The sequence below is a fragment of the Amblyraja radiata genome, chromosome 35, assembly GCF_010909765.2.
Source record: "Amblyraja radiata isolate CabotCenter1 chromosome 35, sAmbRad1.1.pri, whole genome shotgun sequence".
Classification (NCBI taxonomy): Eukaryota; Metazoa; Chordata; class Chondrichthyes; order Rajiformes; family Rajidae; genus Amblyraja; species Amblyraja radiata.
In genome coordinates this window covers 18,029,638-18,052,927 of record NC_045990.1, presented here as the reverse complement: position 1 = coordinate 18,052,927, position 23,290 = coordinate 18,029,638, and the positions used below count along the sequence as shown (strand labels likewise).

At 46.4% G+C, this 23,290-nt stretch overlaps 1 protein-coding gene across 4 annotated transcripts in view; it reads left to right on the top strand.

The window, feature by feature from the left end:
* Window positions 1-23,290, top strand: part of hook2 (hook microtubule tethering protein 2) — a 76,077-nt gene that overhangs the window by 31,098 nt on the left and 21,689 nt on the right. For 2 of the 4 annotated variants that reach the window (XM_033051009.1, XM_033051011.1), the window contains exons 9-17: window positions 2,594-2,757; window positions 5,112-5,252; window positions 7,241-7,442; window positions 8,599-8,709; window positions 12,115-12,202; window positions 12,982-13,042; window positions 15,153-15,293; window positions 19,620-19,707; window positions 21,831-21,836. In XM_033051009.1, the coding sequence (XP_032906900.1) occupies window positions 2,594-2,757; window positions 5,112-5,252; window positions 7,241-7,442; window positions 8,599-8,709; window positions 12,115-12,202; window positions 12,982-13,042; window positions 15,153-15,293; window positions 19,620-19,707; window positions 21,831-21,836 (1,002 nt within the window). The remainder of the gene's footprint in view (window positions 1-2,593; window positions 2,758-5,111; window positions 5,253-7,240; window positions 7,443-8,598; window positions 8,710-12,114; window positions 12,203-12,981; window positions 13,043-15,152; window positions 15,294-19,619; window positions 19,708-21,830; window positions 21,837-23,290) is intronic. The other 2 variants (XM_033051012.1, XM_033051010.1) reach the window with 1 other exon arrangement.

Below are 23,290 nucleotides of genomic sequence, written 5' to 3'. Positions count from 1 at the left end.
TTATAGTATCTGCCAGAAATGGCGGCACGGTGACGCAGCGGTAGAGTTGCTGCCTTACAGCTCTCGCAGCGCCAGAGACCCAGGTTCAATCCCAACTACGGGTGCTGTCCGTACAGAGTTTGTACGTTCTCCCTGTGACCTGCATGGGTTTTCGGTTTCTTCGAGTTCTTCGGTTTCCCCCCACAATCCAAAGACGTGCAGGTATGTAGGCTAATTGGCTTGGTGTATGTGTAAAATTGTCCCTGTGTTAGTATGCGGGGATCGCTGGTCGGCGGACCGAAGGGCCTGTTTCTGCGCCCTGTCTCAACTAAACTACCTCCTCTGGCAACTCGTCCCATAGACCCACACACAGCATGAGAGTAACTCAGCTGGTAAGGCAGCATCTCTGGAGGGTCCCGACCAGAAATATCACAAATTAATCCATGTCCTCCAACCATGCTGCCTGACCCGCTGAATTACTCCAGCACTATTTTCTTTTGTAAACCAGCATCTGCAGTTTCTTCTGTCTAATAATTTGTCCAATACATTTGCTTCATAAGGGCTAACGACTAAATGGCAAAAATAAAAAATCTGAGAACCTGATAAAGGTAAGTTTTTATAAAAGTAATTTTGGAAAACTAAATTTTAACATTGGTTAAAATAAAATTTAACAATATCATTTTAAATCTATACCTGGCTGTACAACATATTAATCAACTAGGAATTAAAATCTGCATGTGCATACTTAACAATGTCATTGCTGCCCCTTTTGGCATGGCTTTTGTGATATAGAGAATATAATTTACAGTTTATTTTACAATGATCATAGTCAAGTCAAGTTTAGTCGTCACATACACATACGAGATGTGCAGTGAAATGAAAAGTGGCAATGCTCGCGAATTGTGCAAAAAAACAAACAAACTACAAACAGAATCACATATTCATATATTACATATTTGTGGGAGGAAAGTAAAAGGGAAAAAAACAGCAATTTTTTAAAAAACTGTTAAATGGTACAGTAAAGTTAGTCCCTGGTGAGATAGGAGTTTACAGTTCTAATGGCCTCTGGGAAGAAACTCCTTCTCATCCTCTCCGTTCTCAGAGCATGGCAATGGAGGCGTTTGCCTGATCGTAGCAGCTGGAATAGTCCGTTGCTGGGGTGGAAGGTTTGTAGTTTGCTGCGATAAATCTTTGTTGCATTGAAGCACACAAAACTGAAAGATATAGGCCCGTGTGCAGTAGTAATGTTCTATTTCTTTGAAATAATTTCTCCAGCAATGATCCATCAATAGTTCTTGCCGTTGGACTCAAACTAAGCTGGTCAGAATGATCCAACTTAATTTTCTCTCTGCTCCCGATTCTTGCTGGGGTTTCAGCCCATGAATGTTTACAGATTTCACACTAATAAAGGAGGATGGTTGAACTACCAGGCAGTGTCGAGTCTGAACTAACATTAGACTTTACTGATTTGAACTTTAGCGATACAGCACAGAAACAGGCCCTTTGGCCCAGCAAGCCTACACTGACCAGCGATCTCCCCATACATTAGCACTACCTGCTCACTAGGGACAATTTACAATTTTTTTTTTTACCAAAGACAATTAACCTACAAAACTGTTTGCCTTTGGAGGGTGGGAAGAAACTGGTAGCACCTGGAGAAAACCCACAGAGAGTTTACTGAGAGAGAACGAACAAACTCCGTACAGACAGCACCCGTAGTGAGGATCGGACCAGGAGCTCCAGCGCTGTAAGGCAGCAACTCTACTGCTGCACCACTGTGCTGCCCAGCAAAATACTGGTACACTCAGGCAACATCTGTCCAAATAAAGTGCAAACTCCAGCTCAACTCTGTCTGTCCATCCGGGTTAACCGACAGCCCTGGACTGACGGGACACTGGCCCGGAGCAGTGGAGTTGACACTTCTTCTCCACGGTGGCTGTAAGCCTGGGCCGCCACTACTCCGGGCCGGTGTCCCGTCAGTCCAGGGTCACCCTGGACATCTCCAGGCACCCCCAGACAGGGATGGGACACTCGGGAGGGGACGGGGACGGTCCAGGAGCAATTCAACATCGCCGGAGTGCCGGAGACCGGGTTCGATCCTGACTACGCATAAATCGAAGGTCTGTATACATGCAGCAGCACAGCTGCCGAGAATGTTTATTGCAAATGACCTATGACCTGGGCATGCTCAGTCGGAACACCGAACTCGCTTATAAATGAATGCAAGGAATGAAAAGAACAAATCAAAGCCAGCACCGGTGATCAAGGAAAGATGGAGCCCACAATGGTCCATTGTTGGCTGTGGAAAAGCTGATAACGAGGGGGTCCGAACAAACTCCGCAGGACGATAGTAAAACTTCGGAAAACTAGGGTGGGGAAAGACGGGGAGAGAGGGGAATGCAAGCGTTACTTGAGATGAGAGAAATGTAATATTCATATCACTAGGTTGTACGCTTTGTCCTCATTTTGGTATAAAGAAGCTATTTTTACTCATTGCTCAGTTGGAAGCCGTTACTGTTACTTTATAAAGACCACTTTGGAAGAAAGCGTTGATCCCATTGCACGTCTCCTCTTCCCATTCAGTCTCTTGACACTCGCAGCCTTTCTCCCGTAGGTGGCGACCCTTCTGGAGGAGAAGAACAGCTTGCTGGCTGAGAACAAGCTGCTGCGTGAGGGGATGAGCCGCTCCAACTCGCTGGAGGACTCGACCAGCGCCACCAACAAGAAGCTCCTTCTACTGCAGAGCCAGCTGGAGCTGGTGCAGGAGGAAAACTACAGGTACTTACCTCCTCATCCCCAGAGACTGATCTTTCAAGGGCAGCATGGTAGCGCAGTGGGAGTGTAGCTGCCTTACAGACCTTGCAGAGTCAGAGATTTAGGTGCTGCCTTTACGGAGTTTGCACGTTTTCTCCCAGATCCTCGGTTTCCTCCCACACTCCAAAGACGTACACTTTTGTAGGTTAATTGGTTTGGTACAAGTGTAAATTGTCCCTAGTGTGTGTAGGATAGTGTTATTATCCAATGATCGTTGATCGGTGCGGACTCAGTTTCCATGCTGTATCTCTAAACTAAACTGAACTGCAGTTAGACTAATAGCAGAGTGATACAGTGTGGAAGCAGGCCCTACGGCCCAACCTGGCCACACCAGCCAACATGTCTGATTGCACTAGTCCCACCTGCCTGCGTTTGGCCCATATCCCTTCAAACCTGTCCTATCCATGTACCTGTCTAATTGTTTCTTAAACGTTGCAATAATCCCTGCCTCAACTACCTCCTCCGGCAGTTCATTTCATACATCCACCACTTTTTGTGGTAACTTTGTATAACTGCCATAGCGGTAGAGTTGCTGTCATACAGTGCCAGAGACCCGTGTTCAATCCTGACTACGAGTGCTGCTGTCTGTACAGAGTTTGTACGGTCTCCCCGTCACCTGCAAGGGTTTTCTCTGGGTGCTCCAGTTTCCTCTCCTCCAAAAATGTACAGGTTCGTAGGCTAATTGGCTTGGTATAATTGTAAATTGTCCCAAGTGTGTAGGGTAGTGTTAGCATACGGAGATCGCTGGTCGGTGCGGACTTGGTGAGCTGAAGGGCCTGTTTCCGCGCTGTATCTCTATACTAAACTAAACTGGTAACTATCGCCTGCTCCTGTGATGCTGATCCATTCCAGTGACTTTACTGGAGTTGGAATGTGTGTAATTAAAAGCTGTTGAATTAGTCTGTTCTACACAGAGTGATAATTACCTATCTCCCATGCATTTTCAAATTGAATCCAAAGATTGCCTGAATACTTGCAACTAACACTTAAAACCCATGTCCCATGGTACAAGTTCATTCCAAGAGCTTTCCCGTGTTTGCCCTGATTCGAACTCGGAGATTTACGGTAATGGCCACACGTCGGTACTCAGGGCTCTCGTGGCCATTTTTCATCATGTTGAAAAATCTTCACGAGTCTTCCCATGCTTACCTGCCGTTAGCGAGTCTTCCCCAGTACCTGCCGTTAGCGCTAAGAGACGTCTCCGAGCTCCGACGTACCCGCTACGTTCATTCTCTGTCCTTACCACGAGTTTGATTTTTTTTTACCGTGGGACAGGGCTTTAAATGTTCTCATCTTCCGTAATCCTCATTCATTCTCTTGTTGGCACAGTGCAGATGGTTAGTTGTACAACGTGGTTATGTAAAGGGACAGACGACACCCTGCCTGATGGCATACAGACAATAGGTGCAGGAGTAGGCCATTCGGCCCTTCGAGCCGGCACATTCAATGTGATCATGGCTGATCATCCCCAGTCAATACCCCGTTCCTGCCTTCTCCCCATATCCCCTGACTCTGCTATTTTTAAGAGCCCTATCTAACTCTCTCTTGAAAGCATCCAGAGAACCCGCCTCCACCTGAGGCAGAGAATTCCACAGACTCACAACTCTCTGAGAAAAAGTGTTTCCTCGTCTCCATTCTAAATGGCTTACCCCTTATTTTTAAACTGTGGCCCCTGGTTCTGGATTCCCCCAACATCGGGAACATGTTTCCTGCCTCTAGCGTGTCCAAACCCTTAATAATCTTCAGGCTTCAAGGTTAAGTCCTTCTAGCTTTCTATCCAGCCTCCCCTGCAATCAGTCTGAAGAAGGGTCCTGATCCGAAACGTCACTTATCCATGTTCACCAGAGGTGTTCGTACCTGACCCGCCGAGTCACTCCAGCACTTTGTGCCTTCCCTTGGTAACCAGGATGTGCAGTTTTTGTTAGTTTCTTGGAGATGCAGTGTGGAAATGGCCTGCTGGGTCCACGTTCACTATTTCTATCCTGCACACTGGACATCATTTAAAGAAGCCAAATAACCTACAAACCTGTACGTCTTTGGTGTGCGGGAGGAAACCAGAGTGCCCGGAGAAAACCCACGCGGTCACGGGGAGAACGTACAAACTCCGTTTGTGCAGGCGGCACCTGTAGTCAGGATGGGACCTGGGTTTCCGGCGCTGTGAGACAATAGACAATAGGTACAGGAGTAGGCCATTCGGCCCTTCGAGCCAGCACCGCCATTCAATGTGATCATGGCTGAGGTAGCAACTCTACCGCTGCGCCACTGTGCCGCGCTTGTTCCTTGTTTCCACAAAGTTAAGTCGTTCCTCTTTTGCCCAGATTGGAAGCAATCAAAGATGACTTCCGCATCCGGTGCGAGGAGATGGAGAAGGAATCGTCGGAGTTGCAGCACAGGAACGACGAGCTCACCAGCCTGGCTGAGGAATCCCAATCCCTCAAGGACGAAATGGACATCTTGAGGTGAGCTCCTATGCAGAATTGCATGATCCCAGGAATGAGTGGGTTCACATATGATGAGCGTTTGACGGCACTGGGCCTGTACTAGCTGGGAGTTTGGAAGGATGGGGGGCGGGACCTCATTGAAACTTACCGAATAGTGAAAGGCCTGGATAGAGTGGACGTGGAGAGGATGTTTCCACCAGTGGGAGAGCCTAGGACCAGAGGCCACAACCTCAGAGTAAAAGGATATCCCATCAGAAAGGAGATGAGGAATTTCTTGAGTCAGAGGGTGGTGAATCTGTGGAATTCGTTGCCACAGACGATGGTGGAGGCCAAGTCATTGGGTATTTTTAAGGCGGAGATTGACAGATTCTTGATTAGTGCAGGTGCCAAGGGTTCTGGGGAGAAGGCCAGAGAATGGAGTTGAGAGAGAAAGATAGATCAGCCATAATTCAATGGCAGAGTAGACTTGATGGGCCTAATTCTGCTCTTAGATCTTATGAACATGTATCAAAAACTAATTTGTTTTGGACAAGTGATGGAAATGGAATCGCAGCAGGCATTAGGTGTCTCCTGCTGGAAGCTTTCAGATATATTTGTTGTTCTCAGTGGCCAATTTGCCAACTGGTTTTAATTTCTCCAAGTTCGATGATGATGATACTTTATTGTCACATATACTTAGGCACAGTGACATTCTTTGTTTTGCATACAATTCAGTAAAATCATACTATAGATGAACACAATCATAGCAAAGTACAAAAGGGCAATGATTGTGGTGTAATAGTAAACTTCGCCGAGACAGCACACCGAGAGTCGCCACGTTTCTGGGCGCCCACAAAGTTCTTTAAGAGTGCGGCCTTATCTTGCCCGTAAAGGCCCGTTGCCCTGGCGACACCCATCCTCTCCTCCATCGGCCACCATCTTGAAAACGGCCCACTGCCCAGCATCTGCCGCCATCGCCGACTCCCTCCACCCGGGATCGAGCAGGAGTTGATAGGTTCCTGATTAGTAAGGGTGTCAAAAGTTAAGGAGAGAAGGCAAGAGAATGAAATTGAGTGGAAAATTAGATCAGCCATAGAAACATAAACATAGACAATAGGTGCAGGAGTAGGCCATTCGGCCCTTCGAGCCTGCACCGCCATTCGATATGATCATGGCTGATCATCCAACTCAGTATCCCATCCCTGTCTTCTCTCCATACCCCCTGATCCCTTTAGTCACAAGGGCCACATCTAACTCCCTCTTAAATATAGCCAATGAACTGGCCTCAACTACCTTCTGTGGCAGAGAATTCCACAGATTCACCACTCTCTGTGTAAAAAATGATTTTCTCATCTCGGTCCTAAAAGACTCCCCTCTTATCCTTAAACTGTGACCCCTAGTTCATGAAAGGTTTGATGATGTGCTTGCTAGGAGCAGTCATGTCTCTATGGCGGGAATACCAAATTGTCCCTAATAAATGGAATCTGGTGTCCCTGAGTCATTGCTTTCTCAGATACGGGCAGCACGGTAGCGCAGCGGTAGAGTTGCTGCCTTAAAGCGTCAGGGACCCGGGTTCCATCCTGACTACAAGTGCTGTCTGTACGGAAATTGTACGTTCTCCCCGTGACCTGCGTGGGTATTCTCCGAGATCTTCGGTTTCCTCCCACGCTCCAAAAACGTACAGGTTTGTGGGTTAATTGGCTTGGTGTAATTGTAAATTGTAAATTGCCCCAGTACGTGTGGGATAACCATATAACCATATAACAATTACAGCACGGAAACAGGCCATCTCGGCCCTACAAATCCGTGCCGAACAACTTTTTTCCCTTAGTCCCACCTGCCTGCACTCATACCATAACCCTCCATTCCCTTCTCATCCATATGCCTATCCAATTTATTTTTAAATGATAAAGTGTTAGTGTGCGGGGATCGCTGGTCGGCGCGGAATCGGTGGCCTGAAGGGCCCTGTTTCCGCGATGTATCTCTGAACTAAACTAAATTGTTGAGGTCTTCCTCCATATTCGCAGGCATTCTTCGGACAAAGTCAGCAAGCTGGAGGCCACTGTTGAAGCCTACAAGAGGAAACTGGAGGACTTGGGAGACCTGCGTCGACAAGTCAAGCTCCTGGAGGAGAGGAACACTGTCTACATGCAGAAGACCTTCGACCTGGAGGAGGAGCTGAAGAAAGCTAACTCGGTCCGCAGCCAGCTGGAGGTGTACAAGAGACAGGTACACTGGATCATATTGTCATCTCACTTTGTGGCTTTAGTTAATTGTCACGTTACAACTAACACTCAGCACTGTCTGCAAGAGAAGGAATGAAGATTGCAGACGAGGGCGACATTTACGTTTTGGTTGTAAGGCAGGCAGCACTGTGGCGCAGAGGTAGAGTTGCTGCCTTACAGCCCGAGGAACCTGGGTTCCATCCCGACTACAGGTGCTGACTGACCACGTGGGTTTTCTCCGGGTGCTCCAACATTCCAAAGACATGTGGGTTTGTAAGTTAATTGACTTTGGTAAAGTGTCCCTAGTGTGTAGAATGTGAAACTGGGATAATGGGGAACTAGCGTGCAGGATGGCGTGGGATGAGGGGCCTGTTTCCACGTTAGATCTCTAAAAACCACAACACAAATCAAGCAATCTTTGGACTTCTCTTTGAATCTACATGGGAGATAGATAAAACTAGATTAACACTACAATCTGGCTTATGGGAGGATGTTTCAGTACACGGTGGCGCAGCGGTAGAGTTGCTGTATTTATGCCCCTGTCCCACTTAGGAAACCTGAACGGAAACCTCAGGAGACTTTGCGCCCCACCCAAGGTTTCCGTGCGGTTCCCGGAGGTTTTTGTCAGTCTCCCTACCTGCTTCCACTACCTGCAACCTCCGGCAATCACCTGCAGCCTCCGGGAACCGCACGGAAACCTTGGGTGGGGCGCAAAGTCTCCAGAGGTTTCCATTCAGGTTTCCTAAGTGGGACAGGGGCATTACAGTGCCAGATACCCGGGTTCCATCACGCCGCAGGTCTCCGAAAATTTTCAACATGTTGGAAATCCAGCGGCGACCAGAACAAGGTGCGACTCTTTGGGCGACTACTCACGACCATATAGGCTTCACCCCGCGACATGTCGCCAGGGTGTCGCCTGTACGGTCGTGAGTAGTCTCCTAAGTCACCTAAAGAGTCGTAGCGTCTTTTTGGGCGCCGCTGAATTCTCAATATGTGGAAAAAGGTGCGTAAGTGGGACAAGCCCTTTATGCTGGCTGCTGCCTGTGGCAGTGTGCAGTGGGTTTGCTTCTTGTCAGAATGAAGTACTAATTGAAGGCTGTTTCATTCCCTCCCTCCCGCCACCCCTGCCCCCTCACGCCCCGCCATGCTGTTCAAACAAGGTCCACGAGCTTCACAACAAGCACACAGAAGAGTCGATGAAAACCGAAAAGTGGCAATTTGAGTTCAAGCACCTGCAGGAGAAACATGACGCGCTGCTGAAAGAGAAAGAGGTGAGTCCAGGAAGATAGATCACAGTAAAAGCCAACCCTAGCACACCAGTCAGCTTGTCTCCCTCTCCCCTGCCTCTCAGTCTGAAGAAGGGTCTCGACCTGAAACCTCACCGAAGATAGACACAAAATGCTGGAGTGACCCAGTGGGACAGGCAGCATCTCTGGGGAGAAGGAATGGGTTTCAGGTCGAGGCCCTTCTTCAGATTAAAAGTCAGGGGAGGGGGGGGAGTAATAGAGATATGGAAGGGCAAGGTGTGAAAATGAGACATCAAAGGGGACGAAGGTCAAGGGAAATGTAGAATAGATCATTGTTAGCTAGGGGAAGGTGAAGCATATAAAGATAAAATTTAATCAGGAGACAGTCAGACAGGTCTGAGAACGAGGAAGGGGGGGGGGTGGAGAGACGGAAAGCAAGGGTTACTTGGAGAAGTCGGTATTCATACTGCTGGGTTGTTAGCTACCAAGTGAAATATGAGGTGTTGTTCCTCACCTATTCCTTCTCTCCAGAGATGCTGCCTGACCCGCTGAGTTACTCCAGCATTTTCTGCCTAACGCCTCATATAGGAAAGCTTGAGCTTGGTGTCAAATGGACATGGCCGGGAAAGTGTGTTTTGATGTGATTGAATTGGGAAGGAGCAGATCGGTGAGATCTGAATAAGCCTGTTGGATGGACATTGTTATAGAATCGTACAGCGTTGAAACAGGCCCAACTTGCCCACACCGACTAACATGTCCCATCTACACCAGTCCCACCTGCCTGCATTTAGCCCAAAGCCTTCTAAACCTATCCTATCCATGTACCTGTCCAAGTGTATTTTAAACATTCTGATAGTACCTGCTTCAACTACCTCCTCTGGCAGCTTCTTCCACATACAGTGCCCTCCATAATGTTTGGGACAAAGACCCATCATTTATTTATTTGCCTCTGTACTTCACAATTTGAGATTTGTATTAAAAAAAAATCATGTGGTTAAAGTGCACATTGTTACATTTTACTAAAGGGTATTGCTCAGGTGTGTTTAATTGCCTCCTTAATGCAGGTATAAGAGAGCTCTCAGTACCTAGTCTTTCCTCCAGTCTTTCCATCACCTTTGGAAACTTTTATTGCTGTTTATCAACATGAGGACCAAAGTTGTGCCAACGAAAGTCAAAGAAGCCATTATGAGACTGAGAAACAAGAATACAACTGTTAGAGACATCAGCCAAGCCTTAGGCTTACCAAAAATCAACTGTTTGGAACATCATTAAGAAGAAAGAGTGAGCTTACTAATCGCAAAGGGACTGGCAGGCCAAGGAAGACCTCCACAGCTGATGACAGAAGAATTCTCTCTATAATAAAGAAAAATCTCCAAACACAAGTCCGACAGATCAGAAACACTCTTCAGGAGTCAGGTGTGGATTTGTCAATGACCACTATCCGCAGAAGACTTCATGAACAGAAATACAGAGGCTACACTGCAAGATGCAAACCACTGGTTAGCCGCAGAAATAGTGGGCCAGGTTACAGTTTGCCAAGAAGTACTTAAGAGCAACCACAGTTCTGGAAAAAGGTCTTGTGGACAGATGAGACAAAGATTAACATATCAGAGTGATGGCAAGAGCAAAGTATGGAGGAGAGAAGGAACTGCCCAAGATCCAAAGCATACCACCTCATCTGTGAAACACAGTGGTCGGGGTGTTATGGCCTGGGCATGTATGGCTGCTGAAGGTACTGGCTCACTTATCTTCATTGACGATACAACTGCTATCGTCAATGGTAGTAGCATAATGAATTCTGAAGTGTATAGACACATCCTATTTGCTCAAGTTCAAACAAATGCCTCAAAACTCATTGGCCGGCGGTTCATTCTACAGCAAGACAATGATCCCAAACATACTGCTAAAGCAACAAAGGAGTTTTTCAAGGCAAACAAATGGTCAATTCTTGAGTGGCCAAGTCAATCACCCGATCTGAACCCAATTGAGCATATCTTTTATATGCTGGAGAGAAAACTGAAGGGAACTAGCCCCCAAAACAAGCATAGGCTAAAGATGACTGCAATACAGGCCTGACAGAGCATCACCAGAGAAGACATGCAGCAACTGGTGATGTCCATGAATCGCAGACTTCAAGCAGTCATTGCATGCAAAGGATATGCATCAAAATACTAAACACGACTACTTTAATTTACACGACATTGCTGCGTCCCAAACATTATCGTGCCCTGAAATGGGGGGGGGACTATGTATAAACACAGCTGTAATTTCTACATGGTGAAACCAAAATGTATAAAAATGGTCTTTATTAAAATCTCACAATGTGCACTTTAACCACATGTGATTTTTTTCGATTACAAATCTTAAATTGTTGAGTACAGAGGCAAATAAATACATGATGGGTCTTTGTCCCAAACATTATGGAAGGCACTGTGGGTGCAATTTACAATGATACTTTATTTGCCATATGTACAGAGGTACAGTGTTGTTGTATATAGTTTAGTACCAGTATCACTATCCATCAGCACTAAGATACATCGTAGATCAGTATCTCAGATACAGTACAAGTGTACAGCAGTAGTACACTGAGACAGTCTACAGAGTCGTCATTTTCAAGTCCCAGTTGTTGTAAGTGCAGGGATCTTGACCTGACCATGAAGGCCCGTTGTCATGGCGACATTGCAGGGTCGGCCTGGCCAAGTGTAGCCGTGGTGTCCTCCGCCGCTGTAGGCCGCGTGCGGTCCACGTGCTCGGCCTCTTGGAGCGGAGCCCGGTCCAGCCCAGCCCCAGGCTGCTGCAGGGCCTCCAATGGCCACTCCCCCGTCGAGGCCGTGCGCTCCCTCCACTCTGGGCGGCAAATTGTTCCTAGTATGTGTCGGGTAGTGTTAATGTGCGGGGATCGGTGGTGGGTGCGGACTCGGTGGTCCAGTTTCCGCGCTGTATAGAGTCCTAGATTAATACAGTCTGGAAACAGGCCCTCCGGCCCAACTCGCTCACACCAGCCAACAATGCCACAGCTGCACTAGTCCCACTTACCAGCGCTTGGTCCATAACCCTCCAAACCTGTCCTATCCATGTACTTGTCCAACTGTTTCTTAAAACGTTGGGATAGTCCCAGCCTCAACTACCTCCCCTGGCAGCTCGTTCCATACACTGTGTGAAAAAGTTATCTCTGAAGAAGGGGTTGCCTATTTCCTTCGCTCCATAGATGCTGCCTCACCCGCTGAGTTTCTCCAGCATTTTTGTCTACCTTCGATTTTCCAGCATCTGCAGTTCCTTCTTAAACCTCTTTTAAAATTCCTATTTACCTCCGTATAAATTCCTATTCCGGATTCCTATTAATTATTTTCCCCTTCACCTTGAACCAATGTCCTCTGGTCCTCGATTCCCTGAACTAAACTAAACTAATCATTGTTTTTGTTGTTGCAGCGTTTAATAGTGGAGCGTGATGGCCTCCGGGAGACGAATGAAGAGCTGCGATGCGCACAGGCTCAGCAGAAGGTCTTGAGCAAAGCCGGTAAATCAGCGCTCCTCTCTCCGATTGCAGTCAGCATCTCTGTGCTGAAAGGGTGGCGTTCTGGGTGCCGTTCGGAGTTAGTATGTTTAGTTGTGTGATGCTGCACTCGATATTCCTGGATGGTGACCTCTATAACTGCACTGGTTAACAAAGTAACATCCAAGCAGAACATTGCGGAAAAAAACCCAACAAAGGAACAATGTAGACAAAAGGAACTGCGTATGCTTGAATCTTGAGAAAAAACACAAAATGCTGGAGTAACTCAGCGGGTCAGGCAGCATCTCTGGAGAAAAGGAATAGGTGATGTGTCGGGTCGAGACCCTTCTCTTCTCGCTTCGATTTTACCAGCACCTGCAGTTCTTTCTTACACATTTTCTCAAGGTTTGTCTACTTTGAAGAGGTTCTCATCCTCTCTCTGTCGAGAGCTCAGCAACATCCTCTCTCACTGCTCCCCTTCTGTGTTTAAGAAGGAACTGCAGATGCTGGAAAATCGAAGGTAGACAAAAATGCTGGAGAAACCCAGCGGGTGCAGAAGCATCTATGGAACGAGGGAAATTTCCCTCGCTCCATAGATGCTGCTGCACCCGCTGAGTTTCTCCAGCATTTTTGTCTACCTTGGCTCCCCTTCTGTGATTCCTCCTTCCTTCCGAAAGATCAGTCTGAAGAAGGGTCTCGACCTGAAACGTCGCCCATTCCTTCCCTCCATAGTTGCTCCACCATTTTGTGTCTAGCATAATATAGGTACAAGGTCTTGACCTGTGTCCTCTGTGCCGTTGCAGCATCTAATGAAGATTTATCAGTGGGGAATCTTGCAGCGGAGATGGTTCCTGCAGAACTACAGTGAGTTATTATTTAAAAGCATGCCTTTCTCTCCAACACCATCGCCCATCCTCGCCCTGCCCCTGGTTCCACGTTCTCCAATACGAACATATTTTACATTTATTTTGCCTCTACCTCATTAAATATATATTTTTAAAGATACGTCACAAACAATGCCATAATGCAATAATAGTTTGTGAAATTCTGATCCGGAAAGGAAATGTACATTTCAAAGATTGTCATTTGATATTTTGACAAAAGTGACGGGTCTGGCTGTCAATATTAGGGTTGACAATGCAGAAACATGCCCTTCAGCCCATCGAGCACACGCTGCACAGCGATCTCCGCACACTAATGGGCCTGTCCCACTTTCACGACCTAATTCACAACCTTTTTTACTCGTGGACATTTTTCATCAGGCTAGAAAAAAACGCCCCGACCTACTTGATGCCACGAGTACCTACGACTAGCATCACGGCCTGCTACGACCTTGTGACGACCATGCTGCGTGTGGGTCAAGGGCAAACTCGGCAGAGGTCATGAATTAGGTCGTGAAAGCGGCACAGGCCCTTTACGCGATTTTTTTCGGCGACTTGTCGGCACCCGTCTTATTCTGAAATGTTTCAAAATGTTGAAAATCCAGCGGCGGCCAGAAAAAGGTACGACTCTTTGGGTGTAAGTGATAGGAGCAGAATTAGGTCAAGCGGACCTTCAGGCCTAATCCGCCATTCAATCATGGCTGATCTATCTCTCCCTTCTAATCCCATTCTCCTGCCTTCTCCCCATAACCCCTGACACCCGTACTAATAAAGAATCTATCAATTTCGGCCTTAAAAATATCCATTGACAGCCTCCACAGCTTTTGTGGCAAAGAATTCCACAGATTCAACACTCCAACTAAAGAAATTCCTCCTCATCTCCTTTCTAAAGGTACGTCCTTTTACTCTGAGGCTGAGCCCTCTGGTCCTAGACTCTCGCACTCAAGCTGTCCACAGTGTACAGATACAAGAGAAAGGGTTTGTTGCTCCTGCGTTCTCTTCGTTCATCTCTGCAACATCCCGGCTTGCCCATTTATCAAGGAAAAGGTTCTGATAAGAGATTTCAAAATGTTTTCATTGACTGTAAAGCCTTTCAGGATATCCTGATTGTGCAATAGCTCAAAATGCAGGATTCAATCCTGACGTCTGGTTGGGGATGGGTTGCCATGCTAACGAGTAGGTAGACCTGCTGCCTTACAGCGCCAGACACCCGGGTTGGATCCTGACCTCAGGTAATGTCGGTACCGAGTTTGTACCATCTCCCTGTTGGTTTTCTTTGGGTTCCCTCAGACTCAAAAGACCTACAGGTTTGTAGGTTAATTGGTTTCGGTTTAAAGATTGTAAATTGTCCCTAGTGAAAAAGTCACTTTTATAACAATCAAACAGGTTCACTTCTTAATAAACAGACAACTCACAAACGTTTGGTAGACCAGTTCAAAACTTTACTAATTATCGGCCGATGGAAGTGGCAGGAACTCCAGTCAAGTGAGCAACACAGCCACTTTTACGAATGTCCTCATTCCACTTCCCCGAACAACAGAATTACACCATATTATATAGTGCTTGTCACCTATTCCTAGCACATTCCACAAACATTAGTCAAGGTCAGAGGTACAGAGAATAAAGGTTACTACAAGATGCGTCACATCAAAGGCATCTTGTCATATGGTACAAGGACTTTACATATCAAAGGCATCGACCATTTGTCAATACCCCTTAGTGAGATCAATCTAACTTCCTCTCTCGTCACATGGTAGACAAATGTTATAGTCATTCATTATCTCAATACACAGCAACCTGAGGCAAGCCTAATTTAAGACTAAATATAAGCTGTAAGCTAGCCCAGGAACCAATTTAATATCATCTTATATTTTTAACATAATTCAGCCTTATCACTAGTGTATTGGAATGTGCTAGTGGTCGGCACGGACTCGGTGGGCCGAAGGGCCTGTTTCTGCACTGTATCTTTAAGCTAAACCAATAATTGGCAGACGAGCAAGCATTGGTGCATCCCAACATTGCAGCCTGGAACGCACCTGTGGTCTCTGCATCCCTTCAATTCTAAACTAAACGTGTTGCTGTGATTTCTGCAGGGAACAGGTCATCCGGCTGCAACATGAGAACAAGATGCTGCGAGTTCAGCAAGAGGAGACGTACCACGACCGATTCCACGAGTTCCAAAATGTGTTGGACGATGCCAACAGGCACACCCACAAACTGGAGAATGAAAACCGGTGAGAGAGAGAGAGAGAGAGAGAATCCCTGAGATCGACACTGAGTTCTCGACTTACTCAGCAGGTCAGGCAGCATCTCTGGAGAAGGTGAATAGGTGACCAGTGTAGGAAGGAATGCTGGTTTAAACCGAAGATAGATAGACACAAAAAGCTGGAGTAACTCAGCGGGACAGGCGGCATCTCTGGAGAGAAGGAATGGGTGACGTTTCGGGTCGAGACCCTTCTCGATATAAAACATCACCCATTCCTTCTCTCCAGAGATGCTGCCTGTCCCACTGAGTTAAGGGCCTGTCCCACTTTCACGACATCTGCCGAGTTTGCCCTTGACTCATACTCGCAGCATGGGCGTCACGAGGTCGTAGGTAGGTCGTGATGCTAGTCGTAGGTACTCCTGGCATCAAGTAGGTCGGGGCGTTTTTCTAGCCTGATGAAAAATGTCCACGAGTAAAAAGGGTCATGAATTAGGTTGTGAAAGTGAGACAGGCCCTTTACTCCAGCTTTGTGTGTCTAATGTGAATAGGTGACATTTTGGATCAGGACCATGGGGGCAGGACAAGAGAGATGGGGGCAGGCAGGACAAAGCCTGGCAAATGATAGGTGGACACAAATTGCTGGTGTAACTCAGCGGATCAGGCCGTATCTCTTGGGGGGTGGGGAGGGGGGAAGGAGTAGATGACGTTTCGTGATGAGGTCCATCAGACTGAGTCAGGGGAGAGGGAAACTAGATGTATGAAAAGGTTCAAAGAATAAATGAATGATAGATATGTAAAGGACAAATCAGAGCCAACACCAATGACCAAGGAAAGGTGAAGCCCACAATGGTGCAGTGTTGGCTGTGGAAGAGGTGATAACGGAGGGATAAGTACAGTGGAATTAATATTACGACAACGAAACTAACAGGACGACTATGTAGAAGGAGCGGAGGGGGCAGAGAGAGGGGTTGCAAGGGTTACTTGAAAGTAGAGAAATCAATACTCAAACCGCTGGGGTGTAAGCTGCCTAAGCGGAATTTGAGGTGCTATTCCTCCAATTTGCGTTTGGCCTCACCTTGACAGTGGAGGAGGCCCAGGACAGTAAGGTCAGCGTGGGTCCAGTTTGCGTTTGGCCTCACTCTGACAGTGGAGGAGTCGGAAAATACCGTTCTGAAGTTTGGGAAGACTGGCATCTCTGAACACAACTCGGAGTCTGAGATTCCCCAACATGCCCGTTCTCCGAGTCTGAAAATTCAGTCCAAGTAGATGGGAAAATGGAACTTTATAAATGCAGGACTTCAACACAGGATTTCCATTTATGAGAAAGAATGTGTGATAAAACATCTTGCAATAAAAAGACAATAGACAATAGGTGCAGGAGTAGGCCATTTGGCCCTTCGAGCCAGCACCGCCATTCAATGTGATCATGGCTGATCATCCCCAATCAGTACCCCGTTCCTGCCTTCCCCCCATATCCCCTGAGTCCGCTATTTTTAAGAGCCCTATCTAGCTCTCTCTTGAAAGCATCCAGAGAACCTGCCTCCACCGCCCTCTGAGGCAGAAAATTCCACAGACTCACCACTCTCTGTGAGAAAAAGTGTTTCCTCGTCTCCGTTCTAAATGGCTTACTCCTTATTCTTAAACTGGCCCCTGGTTCTGGACTCCCCCAACATCGGGAACATGTTTCCTGCCTCTAGTGTGTCCAAGCCCTTAACAATCTTATATGTTTCAATGAGATATCCTCTCATCCTTCTAAAAAAGGCCTTTGACAAGGTTCCTCATGGAAGGTTGGTTAAGAAGGTTCAATGGTTGGGTATTAATGGTGGAGTAGCAAGATGGATTCAACAGTGGCTGAATGGGAGATGCCAGAGAGTAATGGTGGATGGTTGTTTGTCAGGTTGGAGGCCAGTGACTAGTGGGGTGCCACAGGGATCTGTGTTGGGTCCACTGTTGTTTGTCATGTACATCAATGATCTGGATGATGGTGTGGTAAATTGGATTAGTAAGTATGCAGATGATACTAAGATAGGTGGGGTTGTGGATAATGAAGTAGATTTTCAAAGTCTACAGAGAGATTTATGCCAGTTGGAAGAGTGGACTGAAAGATGGCAGATGGAGTTTAATGCTGATAAGTGTGAGGTGCTACATCTTGGCAGGACAAATCAAAATAGGACGTACATGGTAAATGGTAGGGAATTGAAGAATGCAGGTGAACAGAGGGATCTGGGAATAACTGTGCACAGTTCCCTGAAAGTGGAATCTCATGTAGATAGGGTGGTAAAGAAAGCTTTTGGTGTGCTGGCCTTTATAAATCAGAGCATTGAGTATAGAAGTTGGGATGTAATGTTAAAATTGTACAAGGCATTGGTGAGGCCAATTCTGGAGTATGGGGTACAATTTTGGTCGCCTAATTATAGGAAGGATGTCAACAAAATAGAGAGAGTACAGAGGAGATTTACTAGAATGTTGCCTGGGTTTCAGCAACTAAGTTAGAGAGAAAGGTTGAATAAGTTAGGTCTTTATTCTCTGGAGCGCAGAAGGTTAAGGGGGGACTTGATAGAGGTCTTTAAAATGATGAGAGGGATAGACAGAGTTGACGTGGATAAGCCCACAACACCCATACTAGCGAAACAGAATCCCCCCCCCAACCCACTGGCGAGCAATATTGGAATTGGTGGAGAGGTGGAATATTGCGTTGGTGACCAGCCTTCCCGTGCGATGCTGGGACCCGACGGGTCCCACTGAGTCTAGTTGAGAATGAAAGTTGCATTTGTGAAATATTGTCAAAACATAAAAAATATATAAAATGATAAAATATGGGCAAAGCTAAAACTATAAAAAACTGAGTATAGAAGCTGGGATGTAATGTTAAAATTGCACAAGGCATTGGTGAGACCAATTCTGGAGTATGGTGTACAATTTTGGTCGCCCAATTATAGGAAGGATGTCAACAAAATAGAGAGAGTACAGAGGAGATTTACTAGAATGTTGCCTGGGTTTCAACAACTAAGTTACAGAGAAAGGTTGAATAAGTTAGGTCTTTATTCTCTGGAGCGAAGAAGGTTAAGGGGGGACTTGATAGAGGTCTTTAAAATGATGAGAGGGATAGACAGAGTTGATGTGGATAAGCTTTTCCCTTTGAGAATAGGGAAGATTCAAACAAGGGGACATGACTTCAGAATTAAGGGACAGAAGTTTAGGGGTAACATGAGGGGGAACTTCTTTACTCAGAGAGTGGTAGCGGTGTGGAATGAGCTTCCAGTGGAAGTGGTGGAGGCAGGTTCGTTGGTATCATTTAAAAATAAATTGGATAGGCATATGGATGAGAAGGGAATGGAGGGGTATGGTATGAGTGCAGGCAGGTGGGACTAAGGGAAAAAAGTTGTTCGGCACGGACTTGTAGGGCCGAGATGGCCTGTTTCCGTGCTGTAATTGTTATATGGTTAACTGCAGATGCTGGTTTATACCAAAGATGGACACAAATTGCTGGAGTAACTCAGCGGGTCAGGCAGCATCTCTGGAGTAATTGGAGCAGCGATGCTTTGGGTTGGGACCCTTCTTCAGTCTCTTAATAAAACATCATATAGCCATGCCCAGAACCAGAGGATATAGCTTTAAGGTGAGGGGGGAAAGATTTAATGGGAATCTGAGGAGCACCTTATTTACACAAAGGGTGGTGGATGTATGGACCAAGCTGCCAGAGGAGGTAGTTGAGGCAGGTACTATCACAACATTTAATGAACAGGTAGTAAGTAAGTACATTTTATTCATAATAGCACGTTTAAAATTATGTATTATTGAATTAAAAGCGTTGAAACCAGTGCTTTACATAGAAGAAATAATTAAGTTTCCGTACATCCATAGAAAAAATAAAAATGACACAACACATTATAGAATTCAACATGAACATCCCCCCCCCCACAACAGAATCAAATGTTTCCACTGTGGGGAAAGGCATCAGAAAGTTCAGTCCTCTTCCTCTGTGATCACCCGAGGTCGGGGTCTATTTGTGGCCTCCTCAACCAGTCTGATGTTATAGGTAGGAAGGAACTGCAGATGCTGGTTTAAACCCAAGATAGATTCAGAGGGATGTATGGGCCAAACACAGGCAGGTGGGACTAGTGTACATGGGACATGTTGGTCGGCGTGGGCAAGTTGGGCCGAAGGGCCCGTTTCCACGCTGGATGACTCCATGACTGTATAACAAAGTACTAGTGTGAACAGGTGATCGATGTCGGCATGGGCTCGGGGGACTGAAGCTATGTCCATGCCGTATCTCCAAACTAAAACCAACATTGTAAATGTTTGAATGTGAAAGGATGTGCCATTGACCTTGCTGACGGATGTGTTCCAGGCTGAATCAGCAGCAGATCACGGAATTACGGTCGCAGGTGGAACAGCTCCAGCGAGCTCTCCAGGAACAGGGAAGCAAGGCGGAAGATGTGAGTACTCGCGCTGTGTGGCTGACTAGAGAAACAAGTGGATCAGTGTGCACGTCATTAATGTGCACACATTCTCTCCATAAAATATTGGAGGATACCTGGTCCGTGACTAGTCTTCTCCCCTTCCCTTGTCTGTCTGCCTTGCTCCCATCAGCAAACTGCTCCCTGAACCATGGTCCCATGTGGAATGGTCATTCAGCCTAATATAATTCCCCAATGGTGGAGAGTGATTATGATATTAAATGCAGCCCAGTTAATGAGACACTTATGGGCCTGTCCCACTTAGGTGATTTTTTTAGGCAACTACGGGCGCCACATGTTCACCGATGTTCGCCGGGAGTAATCTCCTCAGTCGCGCAAAAAGTTGTAGCATCTTTCTGGTCGCCGCTAAATTTTCAACATTTTGAAAACGTTTCGGCCACAGTAGGCTTGACGCCAATGAGCGTAGCTTGACTTCTCCTGACGTAGGTTGTCGCCAGGATGACGTAGGTTGTGGCCGGTTTTTCAGCGACCTGCTACGACTATGACGGTCGCCGGCAGTTGCCTAAAAAAATGGCCATGCGGGACAGGCCCATTAGGTTTTCACTCCAGTAACTGCAGTTGAGGTTTTATTGTGTAGGAAGGGATTACAGATGCTGGTTTACACCGAAGATGGGCACAAAATGTACTTTCACCCTGAACTCCAGACGGACAGTTAGTTGTGGGAAACTCACTTGGAGTGGGAATTGTTTTCCTCATCCCAACTCATCATGCTTCCCGTTTTGCCCTCAATTTGGGAACGCGGGATTCAGCATCAGTGTGGTGAGGGAGATCCCACTGGGCTCTCAGCGAAGGGGACCCTGGACTCTGACCCAACGCCCGGGGCTGTGACGTCAATGGGATATAACCGTTACATAGAAACATAGAAAATAGGTGCAGGAGTAGGCCATTCAGACCTTCGAGCCTGTACCGCCATTCAATATGATCATGGCTGAGTATCCTGTACCTGCTTTCTCTCCATACCCCCTGATCCCTTTAGCTACAAGGGCCACATCTAACTCCCTCTTAAATATAGCCAATGAACTGGCCTCCAACTACCTTCTGTGGCAGAGAATTCCAGAGATTCACCACTCTCTGTGTAAAAAATGTTTTTCTCATCTCAGTCCTAAAAGATTTCTCCTTTATCCTTAAACTGTGACCCCTTGTTCTGGACTTCCCCAACATCGGGAACAATCTACCTGCATCTAGCCTGTCCAGCCCCTTACGAATTTTGTAAGTTTCTATAAGAGCCCCCCTCAATCTTCTAAATTCTAGCGAGTACAAGCCGAGTCTATCCAGTCTTTCTTCATATGAAAGTCCTGACATCCCAGGAATCAGTCTGGTGAACCTTCTCTGTACTCCCTCTATGCAAGAATGTCCTTCCTCAGATTAGGAGACCAAAACTGTACGCAATACTCCAGGTGTGGTCTCACCAAGGCCCTGTACAACTGCAGTAGAATCTCCCTGCTCCTATACTCAAATCCTTTTGCTATGAACTTTGTATAGCTTACTTTGTATAGCGGGACAAATAAACAATAGCTATTGTCACCTTGGTGACATGTGTAGGAAGGAACTGCAGATGCTGGTTTAAACCGAAGATAGACACAAAAAGCTGGAGTAACCCAACGGGACAGGCAGCATCTCTGGAGAGAAGGAATGGGTGATGTTTCGGGTCAATAGACAATAGGTGCAGGAGTAGGCCATTCGGCCCTTCGAGCCAGCACCGCCATTCAATGTGATCATGGCTGATCATCCTCAATCAGTACCCCGTTCCTGCCTTCTCCCCATATCCCCTGACTCCGCAATCTTTATGAGCTCCATCTAACTGGCAATAACGGACACCATTCCCATCCCTACAGTGAGGGTTTACTGTAATCCGATAAAACAAATTACTTATGCAACCTGGAATAGAGGAAAAACTTGAAAATATAGTTATATGGTTTTTATGCTAATTATTTTTTACTCGTCATGGAGCAGTATTTGAAAGCTGTAACTTTAGCATGTTAAATGTAAAATGTAACATGGACTAAAGTGGATTAATTTTGGATTATAAATGTCTAATGTGTTTCTTTCTCTTCCCTTTTGTGTGTTCTCACCTACAATAGGCCATTGTAAGTATATCAGCAGTTAGAAATACATCCAAAATAAACGTACTGTACAGAAAAAGTACAAATCGATTAAAAGGTTGCACTGTCTATTGGCCAAGGCCACTCCTTTAAGCTGCTTTAATCATTACCTTGCTATCAAATCACATTTATTTTTGTTTTAAATCTGCAAAGGATGAATTATCACATTGAAGCACTCTCCTTTACGTTTGTGGTTTGCATATCTTTCAACCCTTTGTGTGTAGTTTTCTCCCCGAAAGAATACAGAACTTTGATGATCTGGTTGCTGTAGGTAGCCATCTAACACCTCAAACACATTAACTTGGGACAGCACAGTGGTAGATCTGCTGCCTCACAGCGCCAGAGACCCGAGTTTGATCCTGACTACGGGTGCTGCCTGTACGGAGTTTGTACATTCTCCCCGTGACCGCACAGGTTTTCTCCGGGTGCTCGGGTTTCCTCCCACACTCCAAAGTAGTCCATGTTTGTGGGTTAATTGGCTTTGGTAAAATTGTAAATTGTCCCTAGTGTGTAGGATAGTGCTAGTGTATGGAGATCGCTGGGCTGAAGGACTTGTTTTTAGCACTGTAACTCTAAAGTCTAAAGCTCTAGCACCAATTTACTGTCATAACAAAGAAGGAAATGTGTTTCTGGAATATTACAAATTGCCCATCCATCTTTTTTTTACTACTCTTAAAGCCCAGTCCCACGGTACGAGTTCATTCCAAGAGCTTTCCCGAGTTTGCCATGATTCGAACTCGGAGATTTACGGTAATGGCCACTCGTCGGTACTCGGGGCTCTCGTGGACATTTTTCATCATGTTGAAAAATCTTCACGAGTCTTCCCGTGCTTACCTGCCGTTAGCGAGTCTTCCCAAGTACCTGCCGTTAGCGCTAAGAGACGTCCCCCGAGCTCCGACGTACCCACTACGTTCATTCTCCGTGCTTACCACGAGTTTGATTTTTTTTAAACTCGGGAGAGCCCTTGGAATGAACTCGCACCGTGGGACAGGGCTTTTAGCATAACTCTTTCCCAGAAACTTAAACCCAGACGATTTTCCACCTTCAGTCTTTCTCGTAGAATGTTGGGTTTTTAAACTCCTAATTTGATGTTACTGAGACTGACTAAATAGTCCTTCCCAATATTTGTCCCCTTTGTCGAGAACAAGGTGAAACCTACAGTGTCCAGTTAAAAAGTGCCATCCTAATAGATTCACCAATTCTAAGAACGGCAGAGATAAGACTTGAGGGTGGCACGGTGGCGCAGCGGTAGAGTTGCTGCCTTACTACACTTGCAGCACCACTGACCCGGGTTTTCAATCCCGACTACGGGTGCTGTCTGCGGAGTTTGAACGCTCCTCCCGTGACCTGCATGGGTTTTCTCCAAGATCATCTGTTTCCTCCCACACTCCAAAGACGTACAGGTTTGCAGGTTAATTGACTTCGTATAAGTGTAAATT